This window comes from Bos taurus, chromosome 1 (assembly GCF_002263795.3).
Source record: "Bos taurus isolate L1 Dominette 01449 registration number 42190680 breed Hereford chromosome 1, ARS-UCD2.0, whole genome shotgun sequence".
Lineage (NCBI taxonomy): Eukaryota > Metazoa > Chordata > Mammalia > Artiodactyla > Bovidae > Bos > Bos taurus.
Window position 1 is genome coordinate 87544621 of NC_037328.1, and position 16756 is coordinate 87561376.

General features: G+C 39.3%; 1 protein-coding gene across 2 annotated transcripts in view; it reads right to left on the reverse strand.

The window, feature by feature from the left end:
- The window catches only part of ACTL6A (actin like 6A), a 31422-nt gene that overhangs the window by 8244 nt on the left and 6422 nt on the right, over window positions 1–16756 (reverse strand). For both annotated transcript variants that reach the window (XM_005201639.5, NM_001105035.1), the window contains exons 2-7: window positions 11027–11103; window positions 10689–10863; window positions 6411–6511; window positions 5698–5795; window positions 445–539; window positions 67–173 (exon numbers count right to left, since the gene is read on the reverse strand). In XM_005201639.5, coding sequence (XP_005201696.1) covers window positions 67–173; window positions 445–539; window positions 5698–5795; window positions 6411–6511; window positions 10689–10839 — 552 coding nt within the window. In that variant the 5' untranslated portion in view covers window positions 10840–10863; window positions 11027–11103. The remainder of the gene's footprint in view (window positions 1–66; window positions 174–444; window positions 540–5697; window positions 5796–6410; window positions 6512–10688; window positions 10864–11026; window positions 11104–16756) is intronic.

Consider the following 16756-nt stretch of genomic DNA (forward strand, 5'->3'; position numbering starts at 1 on the left):
GAGTTCACAACATGGGGGTGCGGAGTTGAAGGTAAGCCCCAGAAATAAGATTCAATCATCACTTACTTTTGATGCAATCATATATGGAGGAATCAGTTCTATATTCATTTCTTGGAAGAGTTCCCTGCATTGCATAGTGATAAAGTCTCCAGCAAGAGGGGACTTCACAATGCCTATGAAACAGATTACACAGGACTCAGTAAGAAAGCATTCCATCCAAGCTCCTTGGGATGAATTTCCTGTGTTTTTACACGATTAAGTTCTTTCAAGTAGAACTAACCGAAGTATCCTCCAAGCATGAATGAAGCCATGCATCAGTTTTAAATATACGCTATATACTACAGATTTAAAAAAAAAAACATGACTTGGAAATGACTTTGATAGCCCAAGTCATTGCTTTATTTCATGATCTCTGTCCTCAGTGAACCCTGGTTAAAAACTTACCTTGCTGAAGAACATAGCCATCGTGAACAGGAATTGCAGTGGTGTGAGTGGCTCCACTGTCCAAAATAAGCCCAGTAGAACGACCATTAGCAAATCTAGTTTAAAGCATTAAGGAAAAGAAAGTATCAAGGTTCCTAAAATAATGTTTATTTGTAAAGGGAAGGTTTTTATTATGGCTTTTTAAAAACATGCATCATGGCTTAAAAATGTGTTAAAGTAAACACAGGGATGAAAGTTGATATCAAATAATAACTCTGGTTTAAAAAAAAAATGACAACAGGCAGGACTTTCAGAATGGTGGTATGAGAAAGTCAGAGAAACCTTTATCCCAGAGACAGACATCTGTTAAGCTGGTCAAAATTAGCACAATTATTCAAAGTCTCTGGCACAGATCAAAAGGGCTTCCAACAAATTGAGAAGCATTTAACAAAATCTACAGAAACTTGGTAAGAGCAGTGGGAGGCTGTGCCATCTGAGCTAAAAACTGAAACCATTCTCACATAGGATTAAAGAACCATTTCAGCAGTTTGGCAGCTGAGTGGCAGTTATCATCTCTCCCAGCTCAATACGAAGAGCTATTCCAGGTAGATTCAACAGCCAGTGAATATCAGCAGACAGAATTTATCCCATTTTCCACAGTTCTGTGCTGCAGAAGGCCTACATGACATGAACATCACAATCGACATTTAGGAGTGCAGCCATTCATTGGGTCATCCAATATTTACTGAGCATCTATCGTGTGCCTAGTGATGAGTCTGGTGCTCAATAAAGAAGGGAAGCAGTCTCTTACTAGCATTCCTTAAGCACAGAAGAACAAAGGGGTGAACCAAAGCTGTCTGTGCCCTGAAGGATATCCTGTTTAGTGAAGAGGAGACCAATAAAGCTATACAAAGAACAGTTCAGGATGCCCTGGGAGAGTATAAAGGAGTATAACCCATCCCTAGGAAACCCAAGTGAAAGCTGAGGAGGGGGGCATGGTGAAGAGTTGAAACATGTGGGAAGGCCAGGAGGCAAGAGCACAGGAAGAGGTCTGGGAAGTGCAGAGCCAGTTCAGCAGAGCCTGAAAGAATAAGAAAGGCAAGACTGTGGGAAATGATTAGGGCTTAAATCAGCAGGTTGGCAATCAACAAAGATGATTAGAGCTGCAGTGTGAATAATGGGCAAGAGGAAGGGCTACACTTAATATAATGGCAGTGCACAGAGAAATAAATGGATTTGTGGGTTTGGATTGGAGTCAGGGGAGGCTGGATTACACAGGGCTTGATTACTACTTAATCTGAAGGATTAATGAGAAAGATTTCTGGTCTAGACAACTGGGAGTAAGATAAGACACAAAGGAGAAGGAATAAATTTGACGGGAGAGAAGATGAATTCAATTTTGGATATATTGAGTTTAAAGTGCTTAAACAAATAACTAATAGAAAAAGTTCTAGTAGGCAGCTGGACATGGGCCTGGAGCTCACAAGAAAGATCTGGGATACAGATATGATTTGGAATTGGTCAGTGTATAAGTGGTATCTGAAGTCAAGGAAATAGTTAAATCAGAAAGAACATGTCAAAATCAGAAAGAACATGTCAAGAGAGATGAAAGACTAAGAGCAGAAAACCAAGGCATGGGCAGGAATGAACAGAGAAAAGAGCTCTGAGAATAAGTGGCCAGAAAGGTAGGTTAATAATTTATCTTTGCTATTACTGCTACTTCATTGATCTCTGGTGGACTATATATATAAACACTAATTTTATCTCTATTAGTACAAAGTGATACAGTAACACCAGACTAAAAGTATGTAAGCCCTCCTATAGATGACAATTCTAAAATCTGGACAAATTATTTTCAGTGACCATTTCAAAACACTGCAAAGTATTTAAAAGTAGTCAAAATTCAGCCAAAACTAATCCTCATGAAACTGCAACTTGAAGGAGTAAGAAGTGCAAGTCTGCAGCCTCCTCTCCTGAAAGTGCTTCCCAGCTTCCAGGCTACAGCTCAAGAAAACAGTAAAGAACTACAGCCTTACCACCTAAGTCTACACAGAGAGTTCAGGGCTGGAAGAAAAGCTGGACATTAAAGGTAGAAACTCTGGAAGCAAGAGAACCACAGAATGGGCAAAACATAAAACCTGAGTGTAGAATCTACCCGAACGTTTGGTTGACAACTGAACTATTCAAATGCAGGACTTCAGGGGAACCAATAAAATGCAGAGAGAACAGGAGAATAATGCATTCTTGAAAAATGAGGGGCACCAATGATTTTGCTACCTTTGTAACTAAATGAATTTTCCACAAGTATGCAGCTCCGCCAGCAGACAGCTAGCTAAAGCCTGCCTCTCAAACTGAGGTGTCAGGAGGGCAGAGCCTGAGGCTGGCAGATGAGAAGCCAGCTATCAGTTAAGTCAGATAAAACAAACATTAATCTCTTCACTAATGTTTTTGTTTTGGAAAAACAAAAGTTGAAAAAAGTTATTTTTTTCATAAAACTGTTACTTGTGTTGACATTAATGTATCTATCCTTTTTTTTTTTAAACTAATAAGAAAATGTTAAAAGTCTTAGTTTTAAATTCTTAAACAGTAATATTGATAGCTATAACCTATAAAAACCAAAGCTCTGTGGTATCCTTAGTATTTTTTCTTGCACTTTTCCAGTGTCTTGTTTTTCTAATAATTTTATTTATATATTTATTTTTCATTGAGCTGGGTCTTTGTTGCTGCGCTCAGGCTTTCTCCAGTTGTGGTGAGCGGGGGCTATTCTTCATGGTGCTGTGCAGGCTTCTCACTGCGGTGGCTTCTCTTGCTGCGGACCATGAGCTCTAGGGCAGACGGGTTTCAGTAGCTGCAGCACATGGGCTCAGTAGTTGTGGCACACAGGCTTAACTGCTCTGTGCCATGTAGGATCTGTCTGGACTAGAGATCAAACCTGTGTCCCCTGCATTGGCAGGCAGAGTCTCAACCACTGGACCACCAGGGAAGTCCCCCAGTAATTTTTTAAAGTGTAAAAGAATCCCAAGACCATGTTTGAGAAGTCAAAACAATCTTTAGAATAATATTAAAATGTTATTTGCCCTTTTCACTGTCATTCTCTCATGAATGTACAAGAGAGTTTTCCAGAGGCTATGTCATATATGATACACAGCAGACTGAATCTAAAGGCTAGATATGAGAATCCAACTTCTGCTATTAAGTCCAACGTTAAAGAGATTTGAAAAATTGCAAAACGAAGCCACTCTTCTTATTAATACCTTTGGTTTTGGAAAACAGTTATTTGACATTAAAATATTTTATTTACATTAACATGCAACTGACTTATTATTAATTTACTTAAAATAAGCAAATATAATTTTTAAGCTTAATTACTAATATGGCAAATATATCCCGATATGATCCACATAAATAAAAGCTCTATGTATAAAAGTTTGAGAACCACTGGGCTAGAAGAACATAGTAAAAAACACCAGTCAACAAAAGCCAGAAACGTTATAAATTCTACAGGACAATCTACTTCCTTTACCAGATAATTACAAGATGGAAAAAAGCAGGGGGTGAGGCAGTGGTTACAATCTAGACCAGTGACCCAAGGGACACATCAAACAAATACAGTGTATGATCCTTGTTGTTTGGGTACCGATTCAAATATGTTTTTTGTTTGTTTGTTTTTAAATAAATTGTGGCTGTATCTTTAAAAAAAAAAAAAGACATGGTGAAATCTTTTAGAGAGACATGCTTAATGTCTGGGATTTATTTCAAAACCATGGAAGGAGGGGGAGTGGATATGGTTATATAGCTAATGCAACTTAGCTCTGTGTTGAAAATGACTGAACCTGGGTGACGGGCACATGGCAGTTCAATATAATGTTCTACCTTCTTTTACATAAGAAATTTTCTATAATAAAAAGTTAAAAAATAATGCCAATTCCGTTTACATACTCCTTGTAAGGAAGCAGCCAAACAGATCTTATGTTCAAATTCATAACTGCCATTTTCAAGCTGTGGACTGGGACCAGTTTGCTTATCTTGACTCTGACTCTTGACAGGGTTATTATGAAAATGAAATGAGATAATGCACACAGAGAGTCTGCTAGTGCTCTCCATCCTCTACTCAAAACCTGCAATGGTTCTCTCAAGTCTAAAGTTCACATTTTTAAAATACAACATGCAAGGCTTCCACAGTCTGACCTAAACCTATTTTTACAACTCTCACTAAAGCTGAATATAAATCTTCAACTCTAAACTCACTGTGAGGAATGCTTACCCTTTCCACCTCCACACTTTTGCTAAAGTCATCTCCAAGACACAGCACGACAGACAAATGTTAGATTACAGCTACCACAGTGATTCTCACACATGTAAAATCCACTTGACTATTATGGCAATCCAGGGAGGTACACAGGATAAATGTGTAAAAGGTGAGGCTGATTTTAAGTACCTAACTCAAGATCAGTTTATAAGCACTGTTACTTGAACTCTAAATAAAGGACTCCTTCCCCTTCACCTTGCAACTAAATCCCCTCACTTTTTTTTTTTTGGGTGGGCGGGGGGGGGGCGGGCACGCCACATGGCGTGCAGGATGTTAGTTCCCCAGTCAAGGATTGAACTCATGTCCCCTGCACTGGAAGTGCGAAGTCTTTAACCACTGACTCCCAGGGAAATCTCAAAATTCTCTTTTCTTTACAAGGTCTGTAAGGCTTCAATCTTCCTCCACTGAACTATAATTGCTATTTTAAAATTTCAAATGAATCATGTACTTCTTTATGACTTTTGCCCGTGCTATTTTGAAATATTATTTAAATCTGTTATTTAGTTTTCAACAAGAATATTACATTATTCTTTGAGGTCAGGACATAATATTTCCTTGTCTGTCCCTTAATATGCTCATAAAAAATATTTGGTGATTAAATCTTAAATGAATTTACAGACAACTTCCACTTTTCTCAGGTATTGGAGAGGAGGAAGGAAATGACACTCTTTGAACCCATCTAGGCCTTCTCTTCACATTCCCCTTCTAAAAACACAATTTTTTAAAAACTTTGTTAAATTAACAAGCAGAATTTGAGTGTTTCTTTCCCATCTCCCTCTCACACTTTCCTGCACATCAGTTCCAGTAAGAAATACTGAAAGACAGGTATCTAAAAAGCAATGGGGACAACCTCCTCAACTTCTGACAAGCAAGAACTGACTCCTGTCTTCCTGCTGAGCACATCACCTTTCGCAACACCACAGTTACTCCTGAAGAGAAGCTGAGTATTACTCTTTCAAGGATACGCTGTCAAAACGGCAGTTTTGCAAAGGAAGAATGCAGGAATGTTGTAGTGTTCAAACATTAGCTCTGTCAGTTTCTCTCTCTTTGCTCTGGTATTCCACTTGAGAGGAGGGAAAAAGAAATCCAAATTACTTATTGTTTAAAATGCATATTTATCTTAAAATTCATTTCAGTACTGTATTAACAAAAATGTAAAACATTAAATTACCATGGAAAATCTTCATAATATCTTTACAACATTTATCTCTATGTATTTGTAATAAACTTAATAAAGTTTATTTTTTGAAAAGTAAAACTGCTGCTATGAATTCTAGAAACTATAGACTTTTCAAAATATAGAGTAATCAGGATTCTTATAAACATGAAGTATTAAATCTTAAGAGTGAATCTAGTCACTCCTAAGATTGAGTATAAAAGCAGATATACACTGCCCTTGAGGGATAAGGGACAATTCATGAACCAAAATGGGAAGCAGTCAAAGGAAATTAGATATTCAATTCCTGGAAAAAAATAGATAAATAACCGCCAGAACCCAGAGGGTGCTTTACTGTTGTTCTTTGATTATTTTTATTATTGAAATAATAAAAGTTGTAAGAGTATTTAAAAAAGAATCCCCCTTTCCCTCATTTTCAAAATATGAATTTCTATACTTCTTTAGAGAAAAAGTAAAATGAGTAAAAAAACAACCTAGAAAACTTGAAAAAGTTTGTCTTACCGGTGCTTCTGACATGAGAACAGGATGCAGACTGGCTTCTGATTTGACATGCATTTTGTAGGTATGATCCAAAATAGCCTGGAAACTATCCCAATCTTCAACTAGAATATAAGATAAATACCTTGAAAACAATACTTAGTTGAAGATGAATACAGCATCTTCCGAGAGACTGTTTCTAATGGTTTAGCACTAATACTTTAATATACAGAATTGACTTATTTTACAGCTCTACCTCATAAAACAGTACTTCATATAGATATTAGCTTTGTCTTCTAGATATGGCTCCTCCGGCCCCAACAGTACCATAACCCCTAGACCTGACCCAGATAAAATTAAGGTATCTAACAGACCTAAAATACCAAATAAATAGTATTCGGTTAAGTAGTAACTATAAAGCCCAAAACACAATTCAAATTCTAAGAGGAAACAGAATAGCATGATTTGGAACTAACAGCTATAATCTGTATGAAAAAAGACTCTAAAAACATCATAAAAAATTTAAAGAAGAATATGTTTTCAATTTGCTTTCCATTAAAACATTACACTGAAACTGCTCACATAAGTCACTAATGATCTTCTAACAGGTAAATCCAGTGGATCTTTTGCATCTGTAATCTCATCTAACCTCTCTAAATTACTGATACCATTGATTTAAGAGTTTACAGACTTTTTCTGCCACAGACCAACGAAGAAATGGCATCATTTGTACATCATATTAATATTTTTATAGGCCTATCAGGGTGAGTTTTTTTAATTCACTGTTTTGTTTTTGGGGCTGTGTTAGGTCTTCGTTGCTACCCATGGGCTTCCTCTACTTTTGGTGAGCAGGGGCTGTTCTCTAGTTGCAGAGCTCAGGCCTCTCACTGTGGTGGTGGCTTCTCCTGTTGCAGAGCACAGGCTCTAGGGTGCACGGGCTTCGGTAGCTGCATCACGTGAGCTTAGCTGCCCTGCAGCATGTGCAATCTTCCTGGACCAGGGATTGAACCCGCGTCCCCTGCATTGGCAGGCAGACCGGGGTAAGTCCAGAATGGGACATTTTGGTCAAGGCACTTCCTCTATAGCTTTACCTTCTCTTTCCCCTTCTTAGCATAAATCTCAATGCCACAGTTAAGAACAATGAGACTCACAGGACTTCTTTACTTCTCGAATTTTTTCTTTTCTTGGTGTTCTCCTGAATTTTCTCCTACTTCTCTAATTGTTCATCTCACTCCCCTTCATAGGCACCTCTACTGGTTAAATACAGAGTAAGTTTCCATAAGGAATCTCACCCTCAATCCTGTTTTCACATCCCAAACTCTGGGTGGAAAAAAAAATCAATTCCATGTCTTAAAATCATTCTCACTTGCTTATTAAACCAGCATCTATACTCAAACACTTTGAACTAATAAACTCACTTGCTATGCAGAAAGAGTTAACTTAGCAAACCTGAGAAAGGCCTGCTTGCAAGGCTGACCCTTGGCTGGCATCTGGGAACTTCTCTGGTAAACAGTTTCCTACACTGATATAAAACTTTCCCCAAATAAGAGTAGATCACTGTGCCTAAACCATTTATACAAACAGTGTGGTTTATACTGGGAGTCTGGGGTTTTGGAACATGTTGGGCACAAGGTACCTACATGACCGGTCACCAATAAAAACCATGGGTACTGAGTCCTTTTTTTTCTGAATCCAAAAGATAGGTATTTATTCCAAGTATCAGGATAATATAAGAAATAAAATATTTGTAACAAAAAATATCCTTCTAGTTCTTTAGCAGTTCTACAGAGATATAATGAATTTTATGTGTCCAATGAAGAGATTTTCTTCTGTAAAGCTACACAGTTGTGTGACTCTTTTTACAACATAATTTTAGAATAGCTCCATCACCTCAAAAAGAAACTGTATGCTCTTTAACAGTCACTTCTCATAATATCCACAGCCCCAAGCAACTGCTACTTTACTTTCTGTCTGTATAAATTAGCTTTTCCTGGTCATTCCATATTAGAGTAAGTGATTCCACATTATGTGGAATTTTGCATCTGATTTCCTCCATTTGGCATAAGGCTTTTGGGGTTCATCAAAACCCAACTGATATTTTGACTTGTATCAGTTATTTTGTTTCTTTTATTGTCAAATAGTATTAAGACTTCATTTTATGGATACAGCACACTGTGTACACCCATTCATCCAACAATGCGCCTTTGGACTATATCCACCTTTCAGTTAATATGGATAATGCTGCTACGAACGTTTGCATTTAAGTATTTGTGTGGACATAGGTTTCAGTTCTCTTGTACTGATACCTAGGAGTGAACTGTTTGGATTATAAGGTGAATTTATATTTAATCTATTAAGAAACTGTCAAACTATTTTTCAAAGCTGCTGTACTATTTTATGTTCTCTCCCAGAAATAGATATGGAGGTTTCAGTTTCTCTATATCCTCATCACACTTGCTATTGTCTGTCTTTATAATACAGCTATCCTGTAAGTGTGAAGCAGAGTGCTGAGTCTTTAATGTGCTCCCTTAGTAGACCATGGATTTCCCAGGTGGCTCAGTCATAAAGAAACCATCTGCCAATGCAGGAGACTCAGGAGACACAGGTTTGATGCCTGGGTCGGGAAGAGCCTCTGGAGAAAGAAATGGTAACCCACTCCAGTATTCTTGCCTGGGAAATCCAATGGACAAAGGAGCCTGGGAGGCTACAGTCCATGGGGTCACAAAGAGTTGGATATAACTGAGCACGTATAATAGACCACATACACATGTTCCTCGCTGCTGGAAGGTTTAAGCACATCCTTTATGACTACACTGTAAGCGCTTGGAAGCTTGTGCTGCTTTCCTTTGGGCATTGCATGCCCTTTTCTTCCTTTTGCCAATTCTGCTATGTATCCTTTTGGCATAATAAATCTTAGCTATGGGTACCATTACACGCTGAATCTTGTGAATCCTTTTTAGTAAATAACTGGACCTATTTCCAGTAGTCATGTATGGATGTGAGAGTTGGACTGTGAAGAAGGCTGAGTGCCGAAGAATTGACGCTTTTGAACTGTGGTGTTGGAGAAGACTCTTGAGAGTCCCTTGGACTGCAAGGAGATCCAGCCAGACCATTCTGAAGGAGATCAGCCCTGGGTGTTCTTTGGAAGGAATGATGCTAAAGCTGAAACTCCAGTACTTTGGCCACCTCATGCGAAGAGTTGACTCATTGGAAAAGACTCTGATGCTGGGAGGGATTGGGGGCAGGAGGAAAAGGGGACGACAGAGGATGAGATGGCTGGATGGCATCACCGACTCAATGGACGTTGAGTCTGAGTGAACTCCAGGAGTTGGTGATGGACAGGGAGGCCTGGCGTGCTGCAATGCATGGGGTCGCAAAGAGTCGGACACGACTGAGCGACTGAACTGAACTGAAGAGTGACAGTGGACATTTGCTTTTTAAGACCATAAAGCTTGCCCCTTCCCTAGTGCATGGTACCCCTTATTCAGTAACTCCAAAAATCTAGGAAACTTATTTTTAAACTTTTGAAAGTTTAAATTCTTAGCACCATTTGTCCTGGATATCTCAGACAGCCACCTCAGGATCTCTGCCATCAGTGTTAAAATTTAAAACCTCTTCATTTCTCATTTGGACTCACCTCCCTAATTGATCTTCCTGTTTCTAGTATCTCTCTCCAATCACGCCCATGTATTACTGTTAGAATAATCTTTCCATTTGGCATATATGAGCGTTTCACGTCTCTGTTTAAAAATTCCTTTAGGGTAATATTTCAGTTACCTGCTTGATATACTCCTGGCATTCCAAGCCCTTTTATGATTGCTCTCTGCCTGCCTTTCCTGCAACCGGCCCTAATGCACCTACTGTTATAGCCATACTTAACTGATGACATTTCCAAACATGTAAGTTTCTCCCACAATACCATCTCTTCATACATGCTGGTTGCTCTGCTTTACCCAGACTTGTCAGGCAGGCTAATTCTTATTCCGTGATCAAGATTCAGCACAGTTACCCCCTTGTGAAAACCATCTCCGACCCCCATAGAGTTAAATATCTCTCCTCTGTAACCCCACCGCTTATCAAACACAGTTATATACACAAATCTACCTTCTATACCTATAAGTTTCTTAGAAAAAGAAACATGTTTTACGCATCTTTGTATTCTCAGTGCCTGGAACATCAGTTCATGGAATAAAAACAAGAAGATAGCTGATATTCAACTTATAAGCAGCCACTGCTTTATATCTGAAATATACTATACATACTCTACATTTATAATCAAATCCATAGGAAAAACTATCGTACCCATCCCATTTTTCAGTGGTGAAATGGCCTCTGTGTTCTCCCTCGGAACCCGCAGGGCATTAGTATCTATGTAATAGGTGGGACCGCCTTGTTTGCCTTTATCACCATCGATTTCCATCAGTGTACTTCCATCATCTCTTTCTACCACCATACCAATAGCCGTAGGGAAATCCACCTGGAAGAGTCAAAAACATGATTTGCAAGTTTTACATGCTCTTATCAAGGAGTCATTCCCACCAACTAATGTCTTTTACCATATTTGAGTCAGACTTTCTGCGTGAATTTAACTCTGCATGAATGGCTCCTGTATATCTGATTAACTCTAACATTACACTGACCTTGGGACAGTCTTCACCAGCATAACCAGCTCTCACAGTATAGGATCCAATGTCAAAAACAAGGGCTCCAACTTCATCTGAAAAGATGAAAAGATATCTAACATTAACAACTTACAAGTACCATATGAAAATTAAAGAGTACTTAATGTGCTTATATTCATGTTACTACTACTTTGAACCTAGTTTTAAATAGCCTTAAAGATTTATTTAATTAAAATATAGCAAGTCAAATATAGTATATTAGTAGAGGTTCAATCAGCAAAGAGACGATATGCTAAAATTAGGTAATTTAAGGAGAGTTTTTCTCCAAGCCAGGCTTCAGCAATACGTGAACTGTGAACTTCCAGATGTTCAAGCTGGTTTTAGAAAAGGCAGAGGAACCAGAGATCAAATTGCCAACATCCGCTGGATCATGGAAAAAGCAAGAGAGTTCCAGAAAAACATCTATTTCTGCTTTATTGACTATGACAAAGCCTTTGACTGTGTGGATCACAATAAACTGTGGACAATTGTGAAAGAGATGGGAATACCAGACCACCTGACCTGCCTCTTGAGAAAACTATATGAAGGTCAGGAAACAACAGTTAGAACTGGACATGGAACAACAGACTGGTTCCAAATAGGAAAAGGAGTACGTCCAGACTGTATATTGTCACCCTGCTTATTTAACTTCTATGCAGAGTACATCATGAGAAACGCTGGGCTGGAAGAAGCATAGGCTGAAATCAAGATTGCCGGGAGAAATATCAATAACCTCAGATATGCAGATGACACCACCCTTATTGCAGAAAGTGAAGAGGAACTCAAAAGCCTCTTGATGAAAGTGAAAGTAGAGAGTGAAAAAGTTGGCTTAAAGCTCAACATTCAGAAAACGAAGATCATGGCATCCAGTCCCATCACTCCATGGGAAATAGATGGGGAAACAGTGGAAACAGTGTCAGACTTTATTTTCTGGGCTCCAAAATCACTGCAGATGGTAATTGCAGCCATGATATTAAAAGACGCTTATTCCCTGGAAGGAAAGTTATGACCAACCTAGACAGCATATTCAAAAGCAGAGACATCACTTTGCCAACTAAGGCCTGTCTAGTCAAGGCTATGGTTTTTCCAGTGGTCATGTATGGATGTGAGAGTTGGACTGTGAAGAAAGCTGAGTGCCGAAGAATTGACTCTTTTGAACTGTGGTGTTGGAGAAGACTCTTGAGAGTCCCTTGGACTGCAAGGAGATCCAACCAGTCCATTCTGAAGGAGATCAGTCCTGGGATTTCTTTGGAAGGAATGATGCTAAAGCTGAAACTCCAGTACTTTGGCCACCTCATGCGAAGAGTTGACTCATTGGAAAAGACTCTGATGCTGGGAGGAATTGGGAGCAGGAGGAAAAGACGACGACAGAGGATGAGATGGCTGGATGGCATCACCGACTCGATGGAGGTGAGTCTGAGTGAACTCCGGGAGTTGGTGATAGACAGGGAGGCCTGGCGTGCTGCAATTCATGGGGTCACAAAGAGTTGGACACGACTGAGCGACTGAACTGAGCTGAACTAAAGGAGAGTTTACTTATTATAGGGTCTACTTACAAAGATACAAGAACTATACAGGAAAACCAGAAAGGACAGTATGATATCCTAGGACGAGTGATAACAGAAATCTGTTGCCACACTTAGAACTGAAGAAACACGAGGGAAGAACTGTTACTAGTACCGGGAGAGAGACCTGTGTTGGGAGGGTACCTGACAGGAGCTGCGATCTTCAGTTGAGGATGGAGTCAGCCTAACACATCTGCCAACCTCTCCCCACTGGCTAGGGTGATCATATCATTTCTCATCCAAACAGAGCTACTTCTAAACGTGATAGAAGCCGCTGTAAATAATCAAACCAGGACAAGAGGCACAAAGCAGGAAGCCCCGTGACCGTGTGTGTGCTTAGCTGCTCAGTCATGTCCGCCTTTGTGCGACACCATGGACTGTAGCCCACCAGGCCTCTCTGTACCACGGGCCAAACCAAAGGTTAATAGTCCACAGATAGTCTACCAGGGTCAACCTTTAAGGGACAGAGCGGGCAGACATAGGAGTAAAGTGGATCTGGAAGGGCCAAGGAGAGGTATCCAGTACACAGAGGTACACCATTTTTTTCATACATTAAACAACATTATATTTCATGGAATTTGGGAAGAAATTTAGCAAAACCCCAAGAAAAATAAGGAACCAGAGGTAAGGTATAATGTTATAAGGTATAACGTGGGCCAGGTAAAAATCATTAAAATGAAGGTACCAAAGTTTACACATTTCACAGATTTGTAGGAGATAAAAGTTTAATGCTGAGAGAGAAAGCTGTCTTTTTTTTTCATATTCAAATTCAGAGAAAAGCCTCTAAGAATACTTTAAAAATGTGTGTGCATACATGCGTGCTCAGTCACTTCAGTCATGTTTGATTCTCTGCAACCCTATGGATTGGAACCCGTCAGGCTCCTCTGTCTATGGGATTCTCCAGGCCAGAATACAGGAGTAGGTTGCCATTTCCTTCTCCAGGGAATCTTCCCCACCCAGGGATCCAATCTCCTGCACTGCAGGTGGGTTCTATACCACTAAGCCACCAGAGAAGCGCCATACTTTAAAAATACTTCACTCAAAACAGCACACTTCCTAAAAGAAAGCACTTGGGTTTTCTAGGCATTGATTTTTGAAAGAAGCAATTTTTCAATGAATTATTAAAAATGAATATTGCTTAGCTCGATTAAATTGACAAGGTCAAGTCTGGTAAGACCAAGTATTGTCAAAGAAGTAGAAAAAAAGAAGCTCTTACATATTTGCCAGCAAAAGTTATAAACTGATACAAACACTCTGGGGAATTTAGTCATATCTACTAAAGTTGAAAATGTGCATACATAGCAATTACACTTATTATCTTCTCTAGAGAAACTCTCTCATGTATATCACGAGCAGACATGTACAGGAACCCTCACTAGCTATATATGTGACCTCAGGTGATTTACTAACCTCTCTGCCTCAGTTTCCTCATATGTAAAATGTGTGCTAACAGTTCCTATCTCAGTGGATGTTCGAGTATGGAAGCACTTAGGACAATGCCTGGTACCTAATAAGCACATAAGTGTACTGGGGTAATATTTATCATCACACTGCTTGCCGCAGGAAAAGGTAGATTAAACGGTCTCTCAGCAGGGAAGTAAACTACAGCTTATTCATACAGTGAAATATTTACTATTGCCAGACAGCAGTTAAAAGTGAATAGTCCAGATCTGCATGTATCAACATGGATAAATCTCAAAAGAATTACTTTAAAAACCTAGTTACTATGCACACTATTTTAATACTATTTAATTCATTATGGATTCATACACACTTAATGAAAGTATAAAAATATATATAGGGTTGGGGAATATTACATCCCAACTTCAGCTCACTGGTTACCTCTAAGGAAGCAGAGAGGAGGAATCTATACCAACAACATCTTATTTCATAAAATATCTGAGGCAAATATGACAAAATATTACATTTATTTAATCTCAGCAGTGAATACAGAAGTATCACATACAAACTTACATAAATTTTATTTTTAATATTAAGTATTCAAAAACTAAAATAATAAGTTTTAAAATAAAGATTATTACACTGCAATGATCACAGTTGAGAGATGGTTTCTTTATAGCACAGTAACCTCATTTTTGTTGAAATAAAATGAAGAGGCACTTATGTTTATTTCTAATTTGAAAGGAATCTTCTGCATTTGTTACATTTCCCAAAGTAATCAACTTTTCTCTACATAATCTCTGATTCAAATTATTTTGTCTTAAAGAAAAGGCCCTTAAAAGCAGTACACTGGAATTATTTTCACCACAGCATGTAAACTTAAGTATAAAGTAGGAAAAGCAGTATTCCAATGAACATGGATTGGTAAACTCTAAGACTTTAATTAACCAGAATACTCTTGGGTAAAGAAATATCCTAACTAAATGAATTAATCGCTTGGTTAACCAAAACTTTCTACTCCTGCTCTCAAGGATCAACCTTTTACCTTGCACCAGGGCTTTTAACCTCTTCTGTGTCATGGACCCTTGGACAATGAGAGAGGCTGAACTGTTTCATCCTAAAATTCATATGCTTAAGTCCTGCTGTTGTTCAGTCATATGGGCTGCAGCATGCCAGGCTTCCCTGTCCTTCACTATCTCCCAGGTTTGCTCAAATTCATGTCCTTCGAGTCGGTGATGCCATCCAATCATCTCATCCTCTGTCACCCTCTTCTCCTCCTGCCTTCAACCTTTCCCAGCATCAAGGTCTTTTCCAATGAGTCAGCTCTTCACATCAGGTGGTCAAAGTATTGGAGTTTCAGCTTCAGCATCAGTCCTTCCAATGAACATTCAGGATGGATTTCCTCTAGGATGGACTGATTTGATCTCCTTGCTGTCCAAGGGACTCTCAAGAGTCTTCAACTCCACAATATGAAAGCATCGATTCTTCGGCGCTCAGTCTTCTTCATTAAAGATCCAACTCTCACATCCGTACATGACTACTGGAAAAACCATAGCTTTGACTATACGGACCTTTGTCAGCCAAGTGATGTCTCTGTTTTTTAATATGCTATCTAGGTTTGTCACAGCTTTTCTTCGAAGAAGCAAGCATCTTTTAATGTTGTGGGTGCAGTCAACATCTGCAGTGATTTTGGAGTCTTAACCCCAAGTAACTGAATGTTTGGAGATAAGGTATTTAAAGAGATGACTAAGTTAAAATGAGATCATTAGGGTAGACTCTAATCCAGTATGACTAATATCCTCACAAGAAGAAGAAACCTGGACACGTATATGTACAGAGGGAGGACCATGTGAAGACACCAGGAATGGCCACTGTAAGCCAAGGAGAAAGGTCTACAAGGAAAATAACCCTGGCAACACCTGATCTCAGACTTGCACCCGCAAAAACTGTGAAAAAATTAATTTTTGTTGTTTAAGTCACTCATTCTTTGTTATGGCAGCAAACTAATACACACAGCTCAGGACACTTATGAATGTCTTCTTAGAATGTTCTCAGATAGACTATTAAAAAAAAAAAAAAGATGAATATAGATAGTTATAACCATCGACTCCTTAGGGAGGGCAAGGACCCCCTATCAGGAGCCCCTGCTCTAACTCGGCCTTTGTAATCTGCTCCACTCCTACAGCCTCAACTTCTACCTAGTGATACTTCCAATCTCAAATTTACCCCTCAAGCCCTCACACCTTCACCTAATCCATATCTCAAACTTCTTACTGTACATTACTTCCACCTGATGTCCCTTGGGTCCCTCAAATTCAACATACCTGAAGTATTGTCTCCTTTCCCCAACCCTGCCTAATCTAATCTCAGCAGTGCTTATCACAGTTAGTGGTCCCAGTCATCAGAGGCAACAACTTTCCTGAACACCTTCTTATTTCATATCCCTCATCCAATTCCGGAGAAGGCAATGGCACCCCACTCCAGTACTCTTGCCTGGAAAATCCCATGGATGGAGAAGACTGGTAGGCTGTAGTCCATGGGGTTGCTAAGAGTCGGACACGACTGAGCAACTTCCCTTTCACTTTTCACTTTCATGCATTGGAGAAGGAAATGGCAACCCACTCCAGTGTTCCTGCCTTGAGAATCCCAGGGACAGGGGAGCCTGGTGGGCTGCCATCTCAGTCAGACACAACTAAAGCAACATAGCAGCAGCAGCATCCAATTCTGCCAATGATTTCTGCTA